Genomic DNA, 13,307 nt, shown 5'->3' on the forward strand with positions numbered 1-13,307 from the left:
CAGAATGTGCGCTAGCAAAATAAACTTTGTGAATTTTGATTTCATGCAGACTTTAAATAATCTTAACTCTAAATAACTTTAATAATGTTTTTTTTTCTTCTTAAAGGACCACGAAACCCCCTTTTTCAGTTCAAGTCTACCTCAGAATTTTTTTAAAAAATGCTCCGAGATGGGCGTGGAGCGCTGCGGGCAGAGGGGGGAGTGGGCGTGGCCAAAAGTGCAGGGGAAGAAGAGTGGAGCGAACTGTCAGTTGGCTCAAAAAAATGAGAAAAACCATGAGGAGCCCTGTGATTTTATAGTTTACAAAGTTAAAATGCAAAGGAATAAACTGTAAGTAATTTAATGTCCTGCTACATTTGTCATTCGTAATTGCATATACACATAACCACAATTAGTTCTATCATTATAAAGGTAATCGTGTTTATATAAACACTATAAATGAGGAGGACTTCTCTCCTCCTGAATCCCCGGGTCTGAATGCAGACACAGTGGGTAGCAATGCAGTCTCTTGCCCTGTCTATTTCAACCATTTACCCTGCTGGTAATCTGGAATGATTTTAAAAATGTGTGAACACAGCAGCACGGATAAAGGCGATGTGTCTCAATGGTAACCTGACGGTAACCAACTCCACTGATAAAAGACAAAGTCTGCCATTCACAAATTCTCATACAGCTCTCCCGACAAAAATGCTTGCTGCAAACCAACAGCTTTGCTGTATTAGCCCTGACAGCATCATGGGGTAAAACATGCAAAAAACCCTGTGGATCATGGAAACAAACACATACGACCTGTGTACCACCGAGTCATTAGGTCTCCCAGCTTGGCAGGTCTGCTTCCGGAAAGCATGTGCGCTCATGAATAATTAAGAAGCAGGCTCTTCTCATTGGATAAAAAAAACTCTGCTATGAATAATAACGAGTAACCGACGTGTCATCACTCCACTTGCAGTTTTGCGCTACGTCACCGATTTTGATCCCGCCCCAAAAGTTATTTTAAACCCGGAAGATGAAATTAGCTGACAAAAGCTCAAAATTATCCAGGTTTCCTCACAATTAAAGCTGGCAGGTGCTAACATTGTCTTAACTGATGCTCAACACACACAAATCTGTTAACATCTTAAAGTACTCCAGGGTTTCTTGAAGCTTTAAAATAGCCTGAAATATTGTGCAATAGTAGGGCAGTAATAGAATAATCATTAAATTTGACACCAAACATTTTTGGTGTCTGTTTCTTGCCATTAGATGACTGACTGTTATGTTGCACCATGTGTGCATAAAAACATTTAACATCTGTCGAATAACTTCATGTTGTTTCTGAATGTGGAGATTTTGGACCTTACTTGCTTTACAGTAAAAAAACAGCACGTTCCCCATTTATCATCTTGATTTAAAAATATCCCGTTCATTTATTCAGATTCAGTTCTGTTATGTTCAAAAGCGGCTGCAATTGTACATGTCCACCTCTTTACTTCCTTAAAAGCAGTTTCATTCATTTCCTGTCTCACAGTGCAGATCTACATCATGACAGCTATTAATGAGCTGCAGTAGTGCAAAGTCATAGTCTGTGTGAGTCGTCTAAGCAACCTCCACTCAAGCTCACGCAGACGTGAGAGGGTGCTCAGTCCGCCAGCACCTCATCTTAAGCTGTTTGGAAACAGGGTGAAGAGTTTTGTTGGTGGGAAGCCAATGAGGCTGGATGTGAGTCCTGTGAGAGTAGAGTGCCAATACAATGATAATGCCAACAAAAGACTAATGAAGAACTCTCTTCTTTGAGGTGTGTGGTTTGTTGGATGAAGATTAGTGCCATACGGGCACTTCAGCCCTTCTGTCCTTACGAGCCAATTACATTATTCATAGATTGTGCATAATTCCTCTTTATGCCTTGAATGGCTGTTGAAGATGCTTCAGTAAATTGTGCTGCACCTTTTATCCTACTAAGTGTGTAGTTGCATAGAATGAAACTCAAGAATGAAGCTCATTTACATCTGACAATTTTAAATGCACATTTTTGGAATATTGCAACATGAATGCTTTATGTACACATTAAGATATGCAGACATTTTCGCACAACTAAGATAAACTTAAACTTAAAAAAGATTAAAAAAAAAAACAGCATAAACTGTGATAGAAAGCATTTGCCGAATAAATTCCAGCATGCTTATCAAAAAAGTTGTGTGATTTTTGTTTTAATAGATCAGGGGTGCCCAAACTTTTTCTTATGAATTGGGCCAAAAACCAAACTTGATTGAGGCGAAGGTAATTACAGTTGCCATGAGTAATTTCATAATTTATTTAATAACATTTAAAAATAACTATAAACCTTTTGCTTTATATTAACTAATACAGTATGTTTTTTGCTTACATTTTATAATGAACTTATTACAGTAAAAACAAAGCCAATTTCATTTATAACAGAATGGAGTGACACTAATCTTGATTTGCTCGCTGATGTCTAATGCGTAGTCCTCTATATGTCAAGTGAAAGTATTTACATTTTAAAAACTCAGACTCATTTACAACATTTAATTGAAGCTAATTTAGTTTCAGTTTGCTTTTTAGCCTAGCAATAACCCCCTCAACCCTCTCTATCATTCTCATTCTCTTCTCAGATAGGATGGTGGGCCAAATCAACAGAAACAATGGGCCAACTTTGTTTTTTGGTGATTTTAATAAATCCCTCAGCCAAAGTCATTAAAGTGATTCAATATTATTACCTCTCAGAACTTTCTTGAGGAGTTGTGTTCCCAAAAAGTGGTCATGCACCTCCAGAAGCCACCACACGTTCGTTGCAATTTGTCTTCGTCTTCTGAAGCACAAGTAATTTATTAAAGATGGTTTTGAAGTCTCCAACAACAGTCTGATATGCAGGCAAGGTCAAAAAACACTTTCATTGTCTTTTAATATGCATTTATTTTTACCTAATTATCCCAATGACCCCCAAATGATTCGTTTAGCGATTCACTTGTTCTCAAACCCCTCATTAGCGCGAAGCTAATCTGAGCTGATTGGTCAGATGACCCAGTCTGTTGTGATTGGTCGACTACATTCAGCGCGAGATGGAGAAAAATGCCCACAACAGCTTATTAACAATTTTGAAGTAGTCAGAGTGTAGAAAATATGTGTGAGCCCAATGCAGGAGTACATTAAAGCAATGCAGTTTAACACCAGCATATTGCTCTGTAACCATGGCACACATTCAGTATTAATCTACACAGTGGCAAAAGTTGAACTATTTTGAAACTTGACTTCCACACATGTGTGGGAAGGTAGGAACAGCTGACGGTGGCCATAGCAGTGACAAATGGCAGTGGCTTGCGAGCTCACAAATGCATTTTAATCCATAAACAAAGAGGCACGCGTTGTGTTTTCATCGTGCCTTTAGACGCGATATGAGAATATAAGGAGTTACCAGATACAGTACAAGTGGTTCAAGTAACAAAACACAATTAAATACATAATTTGCAAGCTAGAGAAAACAAGGAGGCAGCCATTTTAATCACACTTACTTACACTTGTGAAATGGAGAAAGAAACTGATCCATGAACTGTGTACTGTAAAGTTCCTGTCAGCTCTGACAAAGTCCCACACATTAATAGTCATTTCTGATCCTAGCTTTAACAAACAGTGGATGAATCCCCCATTGTAAGCATGTAGATTGCTGAAGCACTCGTTAGAAAAATGAGGGGAACACAGCTCAAGGCTGGGGCTATAATGATGAGGTATTTTTGCAAAAATAAACGTCAACCACTGACTCTTCACAGCCTCATCTTTGGATAGGGAAAATAACACAAATTTTCCCTCACGCTTCAGAGCACAGCATCTACGCAACATGATTCAAACAGGGGTCTGCTACAGTGTTTGTCTTCCTCTTTTTCTTTGTACAGGGTTTGTGGGCGGGGCCGGGGGGGGGGTGAAATTTTCCTGGGTCTGCATGTGAAAAATGGGAGGGGTTTGAGTTCCGCAACAACATCATGCTGACAGGCTAAAGACTCGTTACAGTGGTGATTAATTCAAACCACTATGAGTCGACTCTTTTATAAATGAATCAATAGTTTTAAACATGGCACACTTACAGATTTAAGGATATTTCACTTCACTTAGAGCTGTGTTATACACTGCATGGAAGGTAATTTTCAAAAGCCCAAAATAGGGGCTCTTTAAATTAGATAAAATGCGCACAGTGGCTTCTCTTATTATAGAAGATAAAAAATTCACATTTTGGGCAACAAATTGGGCATCACATTGTCATTTTCCCAAAATTCAAATGATGATAAAGTCGATCTCCATCACTCCTTCACTGAGCTGCTGTGCCTTCCACTGCAAGGCTTGTTGTCCTTGCCTTATGCATGCTAAAGGATTTTCTTTGCGTTGCCTCTGACAGACATCTATAAGAAAAGACATTGAATTTGATGTGAAAATTCATTCCTCAACACATCACCCCTGACCACACAGGGACTCTCTCTCTCTCTCTAACCCTCTGTTCAGCTTGACCATGACTCATGAGGGTGCTAAAAAGACCCATTGTTCCTGTAATAAGAAGCCATTTTTCACATTGGACCTTGGAAAGCCACTGACAGCATTTCATTGCATTGACTTTGTTTAGCAGTCGCAATCATTTTTTTTTTTTTTCATTTCAGGGTTGCAAACATTCACCCTTTATTCGCAATGATCTTGACGAGGTAAAATCCTCTGAACGAATTTACAGCTCTTCTCTGTGTGAAAGGTGGCAGCTTATATTCTCATAAAGTTTCATCTGCTTCGTCCTCAAAGTCTTCCTTCTTGCACTATTTTCTAATTCCCTTGAGCTGAATTTTCAGTATTTAACGCATGTAAAGCAGCGTTAAACAAGCGTTTCAATTTAACAAGAGTTCTACATGAAGAATAAGCTCAGTTTTTTAAAATGTGAGGATGCAGGGTTGCCGCTTGGTCATTTTGAGGATGAGCATGGCCTTTAAGAAACTACATAGTCCCGTGATATTCAGGACTTTAGATATGATCTGGATCGCTCTTTCAAAATGTGTTTGGGACTTTCTTTTAACATCCTGATTGTTAAAGAACCAAATGTTCTCAGCAAGCAGAACAGTGTTGCTATTGGTCTCAACAATGACCGATGCCTCAAGTCTGTTGGGCTAGTTTTTGCACACATCAACTCCAGCTGGGCTTATTTCCCTTTTTGAAAGCCAAATGTTTACTATTGATACCTGCTGATGTAGACAGTTAAATCCCTACATGAAGGTGCAGAACACGCATGGTAGCTTGCAGTTGCTTATAATCCTTTTGGTTTGTTCAAGAGAAGCTTTTTGACCCAGACGCATCTGACACAAGAAGATAACACTGTCTGTTTGTTTGTTTTTTGAGCATGTCCTGGCTTTAGCCCAAGCTGTGTGGGACAAATTATGCACTAAAGTTTAATACTTATGTTTTTTTCAGCCCTGAGAAAGAGCAATGGGTATAGAGATGCTTGCCTTAGCATACACCACTTATAAGAGATGTAGCCTTGAAGCATATTGCATTTTTCAAAAGCCTTAGCTGGCCTTATGAACATTCATTAATTCGTAAACAAGATTACCCGTTTAAACTTTTAAGTCTCAGCAGTCTCACAGTAACTGCACCAGACTGTAGAAGCCCCAAAGCACACCGTACAGAACAGAGCATCATTAATTTTGGGGGATGTTTATAGCGTTTAGGGAATGAAAGAGAGGCTGCAATCTGTTGGGTGATGTGGCATCCCAAAATCTCACTGGCATAGTGACTTCATATGCTTAGTGCTCCCAGTTAGCTGTGCAGAAGCAATTTTACAAATGAATGGGACCCTAAAGTGCACTTTCTCAATGGCATGGCCATCTGTTGGCATGGCAAAAGTGGATAATCTTGCACTGCAAAAATAAAAGTGCTGCCAGTTTCCCACTCACATATACAGCATCTAAAGTTCACTATCACTGTCTGTCTCCATCTTGGGCTGCGTTGTGAATTTAATTTGAAACTTGCTTGCCAAGCAAGAAGTTCAAAATTTATAGTTTAACTGCTTTTGGGGATATTTATCTGGAGCAAACTATAGACTGTAAAAAATATTACCCATAGGTTTCTAAAGAGCGCAAATGAAGCTGCATGTTTGTTTGTGCGTCATCGCACCGACCGGGGATGACCAAATATAGGCAAAGAGGCGGAGCTACAGATGCCTGCAAGCATTTTGCTTAGACAGGCTTTTCTTTGGGAGAAACGCTTAATACTTCATTACCTGCGTCTTGTTTGTGTTCTGACCTCATGTGCTTGGTTGTGTACTATATCAATAAAGTGTTTATTCTTTTAAAAACACTGTTGTAATACATTGAGCCACTAAGCATTGTTATTATGACGTTTCCTCCTACAGGAGGAAAACGCAAATTACTTCCAAACACTTAAAATATTGTCCATGTTAGTAAATGCAAAACTATTTACGAAAATCCAGGCATAACACTGTGTGACAACGTTTCAGATGACCGTTCTAGAGCCTACAGCTAATCCATCTGTCAGATTTTGGAGTGCATTACAGGTCTAAAGAAAATTATAAATGATCTTAAATAAAACAAATACATTTATAGAGCTGGTATATAAGTATATAATTTCACTCACCTGGGAAATGGAGGCAACTTGAATGGTTTGTGAGCACAATTAAGTGCACACGGCATGCCATATTATCTGATAATTGTAGGAAATAATCCCAAAAGGCTGTGTGACTGTGTACAGCCACATAAAACAAAACAAAAATACGACATATATGCCGAGTTCAGCGGCTAATCAGCTGCAATGACATGACAGTGACCAGCGAGACCTAAGTGTCACTCAAGTGGCCCCGCCCTTAATTATGCAGACTTAATATAACTCAATAAAAACAAAACGGATGAGTTATAAGAAAAATCACCCCCTCACAGTTGTCATGAAGTGTAATATTAGCTATATGCATCAAAACCATCTTTTGTATTAGGCTGTAAACATAAATTTATCAGCTGTAAAATTGGCCAAATTAGCATTGCAGTCAGTGAACATTTGGAGTTCCTGGAGCCAGCCCCCAAAGGCGAGTCGATGAATTGCAGTTTTAGTTACTTCCGTATTGGCTTCACGAGGAAGAGCGGGATGTTGCCGCTTGGTGCAAACACAATTAATCTTTTTTAATGGTATTGGCCAGTGTTGTATTTAATTAGCTTATTTATCACACCTCAAACTTTTTTCAAACTATACATTTTATTGTAGACATGCTGAAATGTTCTTGTACTGAAGTAATTTAGAATGAATGGATTAAAAACAGACCCACCTTGTTTTGCTCTTTTAAAGCAAATCGTTCTTGTTAAAAATTAACTTGACTTCCCAACTCTATTAAGAAGAGATAAGTGGTTTTGATTATTGCTCAGTCAGCTTGTTCAGCTGTAACAAGCGTAAACAAGCTAGCAGCAATTATATTTTTAGTCGCTCCCCATCAGTAGTTTCCACATGTGAGTAAGATAGGAGAATGCTGAGCTGAACCTACAGTAGTGTGTTATGACAAGCAGGGGACAAATCTTAAAAGTGGTAGGGGATGTATCAGTGGCCTTCCCGGGCAGATAAGTTGGGCCTCATGGGACTTCATCTTCTGACTGCTGAGTATCTGTAAGAAGGGTGCAGAGTGATTCAACTCAGCAAATTACTTTGTAATAAAAGCATGCAGCTGAGGAAGAACGTTTCCCAGAGGACGCAAACTGCTTTAGGACTTACAGACTGACTGCAGAGAGCATTAGAGCCTGCCTGCAGGAGGCTTCAGGTAAGCAGCTAAACTGAGGTCAAATGCCACAAGGGCAAGGATCATATGCACTTAAAGGGGGCTGTAACCTTGTTCAGTTGATCGGCCCTGGCCCGGTTGGAAGAGGTTCACTTGGGCTTTGGCGCAGTACACTTGTAGTGTGAGTGCAAAATGCGCCTGAGCCCGAAACTGAAGACGAGACGTGACTTTTAAGGGATGGATATATTAATCATTCTTACCTTTCATTGAACGCAAACTGTTGTAGATTATTAAAGATGCAAACACCTCACTGCACGACAGCTGCACCTTCAGCAAATCTCCTATTACCTATCCTGTTAAACTGACCAGCGCATCATTGATGACTTGAGCGTGCTCTGGCTCGGATGCAATGTGAGTGCAGGCGGTTTTGGGGGAGGAGAAATAAGCGTGCTTCGGTACGGTTCAAGGCAACTGTACATAGTGTGAGTACGCCCTCAGTTGTGGTGCACAAGCTTATATACTCATCTTTATCTACTGACAGCTTTGTTAGCTGCTGGAAATAGTCCTCCACATCTGCTGTCTAAAGGACAGTGTTTGTCCCTGGAATGAGGCAGAAACTACAATGCACTAACCAAAGCTGCTTGTGCTACTGGTGTAGTTCCTCAAGTCTTGACTAGAAAGCAGGTTATAGTTACTTTTGAGACATGTCTTTCACTTCCCTTGACCCAAGCTTCTAGCAACCCAATCAGATACCCAAGTGACCTTCTCAGAGCAAAAATACACTACACGTAAATTGATTTCAAGGCAATGAGTTGGTCTTGAAAGAAAGGGTATGTCAAGAGATGAAAGAAACAGGAGTCTGGTGCCTATAGCTGATTGGATCACCATGCTGAGCATGGATCACAGTAAAGCATCTCATCAGTGCAGTGTGAAATGTAATCAGTGCAGCTCCCCACTAGGACTCTTTACGCCTTTGTTGAAGAATGGTTTAGAGGCACTGATGGAAATTGATTAAATGTATAGGGTGGGAAAACAAGCAGAGCTAAACTGTGTCTACACCTTCATATAGAAACAAAGCTTGAGAGTCACCATTCAGCAGGACTGATTGAACTGGTCAAAGAACACAACTCTTACTAAGTAAAATTGATGCCCATCACAGGCTACAGCCCTAGTGCCAAGCTGGAAGAAGACAGTACAACCTTGTAGATTTTTTTTAAAGCCTTTATAAGGTTTCCTATATAATATCTGAAGAGTGATTTGTTTATGGTTGTACTATTGAGAGCAGAGTAAGAACCAGCGGCTGGATGAAGCAACAGTATCTCCACTATACCAGATGAATCACATGTTCTTCACTGACTTCACTTCCATTGGTAATCACTTGTAAAAAGTCGCTTCACGTTTGCATAAAGTAGAGCATTTCTGAACTTTTGCTGCATGCATTGCCACGCTTGCATCCAGGTGACTAATGGTCAGTGTCCTCTTGTGGCTGAAAGTTGGCAGCTCTCTGTTATCTCTGTGTCACTGGTGAGAGATTTTTACATAATTCTAAGTCCTAGTTCCATGAAATGTTGGTGGTGGTATCTACTTTTTGACGTGTTAACACCATACGAACTGGGAAGGATTTATTTCTAGGAATTCCCTTTGGAGGAACTAAATTAGCTCCTCCAGAGCGGAGTCTGAGCAGGACAATAGAAACTACAGTCACATTGATACACTGATTGGACAAATGCATGCAAAATGGCCACGGTACTGTGTTTTGAAGTTCTACAAATCACAAACATACAGAAAGCTAATGTTTAGGCATTTACCCATTGCCTTTATCCACAGGGTTGTGTTCTTTTCTCAGCCTTGATAATGTGTGTCACTTCAATTCAGTCCTTCTTTTTGATTTCATTGACTGCAGAGCTTGATGTTGCTGTCGATCAGTGCTTTAGTGTTCATGGTGAAGCTGCAAATAATCAGAAAATGGTCTGGGAAGTAATACGTTTTCAGTGAATACAATACAGAATGTTAACTTTTGTTATCTGGTGACTTAGTTCCTATAACTACCCAGTTCAAAAGCCCCTATGTATTTTCTCGAGATTTACCTAGTTGGAAGTTAATATGTTTGGAAAAACACAATCAGGCCTAATTAGTCAATGTGAACACCTTGTCAGTCAATTAGTCTCACTACAATAGCCACGTTTCCACTATTACGCTTGAAGTGAGCGTGCTAGGGCCAGTCGCGTTTTCACGGTCACTTCGGGGCCTGATTCGGCCAAAGCGGGGCTTCCTCATGGCCAGCAGCTGGCCTTTTTTTTGCCCGCCGAATACCTTGGGCCAAAGAGGGTCAGCTAGGGCTTTGGGCAGAGTGAAAGAAGAGGCGGAGTTTGCCCGAGTGTGGATAAGATGGCGTGCCGCATACGCCAAAAAATAAATAAATAAGGGAAAGAAAAACATAGCTAGTCAGTTTAAGATATGCTATTCCATAAAACACCTTATAGGCTAGGGGTTTTTGCTTATAATCGTCCTTATGCTTCCATTTTAAATGTAAGGGTGTTGCATTAAATAATAAAGTAGTTTTAATTTAATAAGTGATATTTCTTTGCTGCGTCCTCCTTGATGTTTCAATAATGCATAATAATCTTTACACCACATTATAGACACAGCAGCCAGTAACTTTCAGGTGTCCAGAGTTTTTTGTCAAGTTTAAATGGTGTGTTTGTGCATGAAACGTGTGTTCTATGTTTTTATATGATGTAGTAAAACTTAAAAACGAACTCTTAGAAGGTTATTTGATATTTTAAATCGTGAATTTAAAAATGTTTTGAAGGATATTTAATATTTTAAATCGTAATTATTTTACTTTGGGGAGAATCAGTGGACATATGCCAAAATATTTGACCCTACTTTAATCAAATGATACATTTTTGTTTTCTTGAAGCTGATGCGGATTGTGGACAGCTGCTGAGCTGAACCATATAGGCTGGCCTATATTTTATTACTTGCTCTTGAAAGGTTTCCTTTACTTAAGATAACCGAATAATATGCAACATCCTTAAATGTGCAATATGCAATCATTCTCTTAAATAAAGGGGAATTACCTATTAAGTGTCATATAGCCTAGGGAAAAATGTATATGTTTTAGGTATCTCCGGACCATTTGGGCTGAATGTTTGATGGCGTCTACCGAAACGTCGATGTTATAAAATACGTTTTATACAGAGTTATTACCATAGAAATTGTGTGGTTTTATATTTATATATATAGATGGTGCGCTGGGTCATCCCTCTGTTAGTAGCGAGACCACTCGATGTACAATGCCAACAGTCATTCAGCAAGTAAACAAATATAATGAGTGAAAATACAAAGGCTTATGCGTAAAGACATATAATGTGATGCTGTAAAGTAACGAGTCATTTGTTTGTTTCATTTTAATAGTTTCGTAATGATGCGATGGTGTGCTTTATCTGCCTGATTCCCGCTGAACTGGGCGGGTTGTGTGACGTCTGTTTCGGGGGACGTTTAGAGGGTGTGGTTTGCATGCCGTGCTGCAAGCTATTGGCCTGACAGTGTAAACGCAACACTTTCGACCTCACTTCTCAAGCTCCCAGGCTATTGGCACGGCCCGGCCCGATAAAAGCCCTGGCTCGCACTGGCCCGACAGTGGAAATGAGGCTAATTTTCATGCTTGTGTTAGTTATTTTTTTATTCTTATCTCTTTTCTTTATTGTCTGTCTGCAGTTCAAAGTTGATGGGGAGTGGTGGACGTGGATTGACTATGAGCGCTTTCAGGAGCTCATTCAGCAATACGAGGAGAGCGGAGGCACCAAGAACTTCTCAGCAATGGACTATATGGCGAAGACCCCAAGCTGGGCCATTTTTGGGGCCGGAGAAAGGGGTTTTGACCCCACAGACACACGCTTCCAGAGAAAGAACAAGACCAAAGATATATCAGGGTGTTGACAATACCATTGCCTTCCTAGTTTATGTCTGTATAGGAATGTGTATTTTTAATGTTCGGGATAGATCAACTAATTGACGGTGTCCACAATTGAGATTTATGTTTTAATTATTTTATCCAAAGTTTGCTTTTGTGCTCTGATACTTGCCTTAGGGATGAAATTCATGTATATGTTAAAGTACACTCTTGCAGATGCTCTTTTTCATGTCATTTTAATGAATGTTAACTTTTGTTTTTGGTTGTGGCCATGGTAATAAACAATTTCCAAGTCCTGTTCACTTTGAGCTCTTGATCTAATAGCTCTGGTAACAGGACGGCAGACCCAAGGAACTTGAATTTAAGACCTCATTTACTCATATCACCTTAGGGCCTAAATTTAGAGAGCACAAGAGGAAAGAACCACAAAAGAAAAATATCACTGTAGTTACCTCCGTTAATAACATGTCACCTCAAACTGTGATTTGTACATTCTTGTAGACATTTAGAGGGCAGTTGAGTCAGCTGGGACCTTGAATGGAACGATTCACACAGGTCAGCCCGTGAAGTAGCTGAAAGCAGTTAGGAATCAGAACTGCACCATAAATATAACAGTAACAACCACTCAAGAATATTCAATATAAAATTACAGTTTACATCTCTGTTTAGTATTTTCAGTCCTATAAATGTAGGACAGTGTTTCTCAACCATCTTCCAGGACCACCAGCTCTGCACATTTTCCACGTGTCCTTAAACAAACACACCTGATTTAAATCATCAATCATTAGCAGAGACTGAAAGACCTAAAATGGGTGTGACATGCAGTGCTGGTGGTCCTCCAGGAACATGGTTGAGAACCATGGATCTGTGGTTTTTGTCCAGAACTTTGATAAATCAAACATCACTACAATATTCTTTACCCTTGTTTTTTCTTGAGAAATATTATGGAGAATGTGGCTGTTCTACTTTGTTGCGTTACGATATTGTGAATGCATCCAAAATGTGTCTACAAAGCGCATTGTTATCATGTTATTAATGTGCACACAGGTGTGTTGCTATTCAAAAATGTTTTTGTTGCTTGTCGCCTTATTATTAAAGCTATTTTTCTGCTGTTCTACTGGAGTTTGAATGTTATTGTAGGAGAAAGGAATAAGCTTGTTGCTGAGTGAACTAGGTCACAGCTTTTTCTAAGCTCTGTGGCTGAAATCTGCAGCCTTCGGTAAAGCATGGTGAGAATAATATCCAGATCAGACAGACGCGTACGTCCCTGCTTCTGTCCTTCTGCTCAAAATAGAGCATCAACTGGTAGTGCTGGGTTATTCTGAAGTCAGGTTGGGGTATTCTTACTTTATATCTATGATGCTAAAATGTAAATATGATCCACTTTTCAGGAACTCGTCTGGTGTTCTTTTATTTTCTGAAAAAACAATCTTCATTAATATGAACCGTTCAAGTGGACTGCCCAGCCATCTGAAGGGCTTTATACATACCCACTGTGTCTGTCAAAATTACATAATGTTTTACACTTTTGTGGCGTAATGCATGGCTAACAATAGCTGCAGTCTTATTTCCTTTAGTCCACAATGATTTCTCATCTCTGGATTCTGACAAATTAACTCAAGTCTGTGTCCTCTGAGAGCACTTACAGCTGAAAGT

General features: G+C 39.6%; 1 protein-coding gene across 2 annotated transcripts in view; it reads left to right on the top strand.

The window, feature by feature from the left end:
- Positions 1 to 12,768, top strand: part of tyw1 (tRNA-yW synthesizing protein 1 homolog (S. cerevisiae)) — a 124,036-nt gene extending 111,268 nt beyond the window's left edge. For both annotated transcript variants that reach the window (XM_056473438.1, XM_056473439.1), the window contains exon 16: positions 11,456 to 12,768. In XM_056473438.1, the coding sequence (XP_056329413.1) occupies positions 11,456 to 11,677 (222 nt within the window). In that variant the 3' untranslated portion in view covers positions 11,678 to 12,768. The remainder of the gene's footprint in view (positions 1 to 11,455) is intronic.
- The last annotated feature ends 539 nt before the right edge of the window (positions 12,769 to 13,307 follow it).

This window comes from Danio aesculapii, chromosome 15 (genome assembly GCF_903798145.1).
Source record: "Danio aesculapii chromosome 15, fDanAes4.1, whole genome shotgun sequence".
Lineage (NCBI taxonomy): Eukaryota > Metazoa > Chordata > Actinopteri > Cypriniformes > Danionidae > Danio > Danio aesculapii.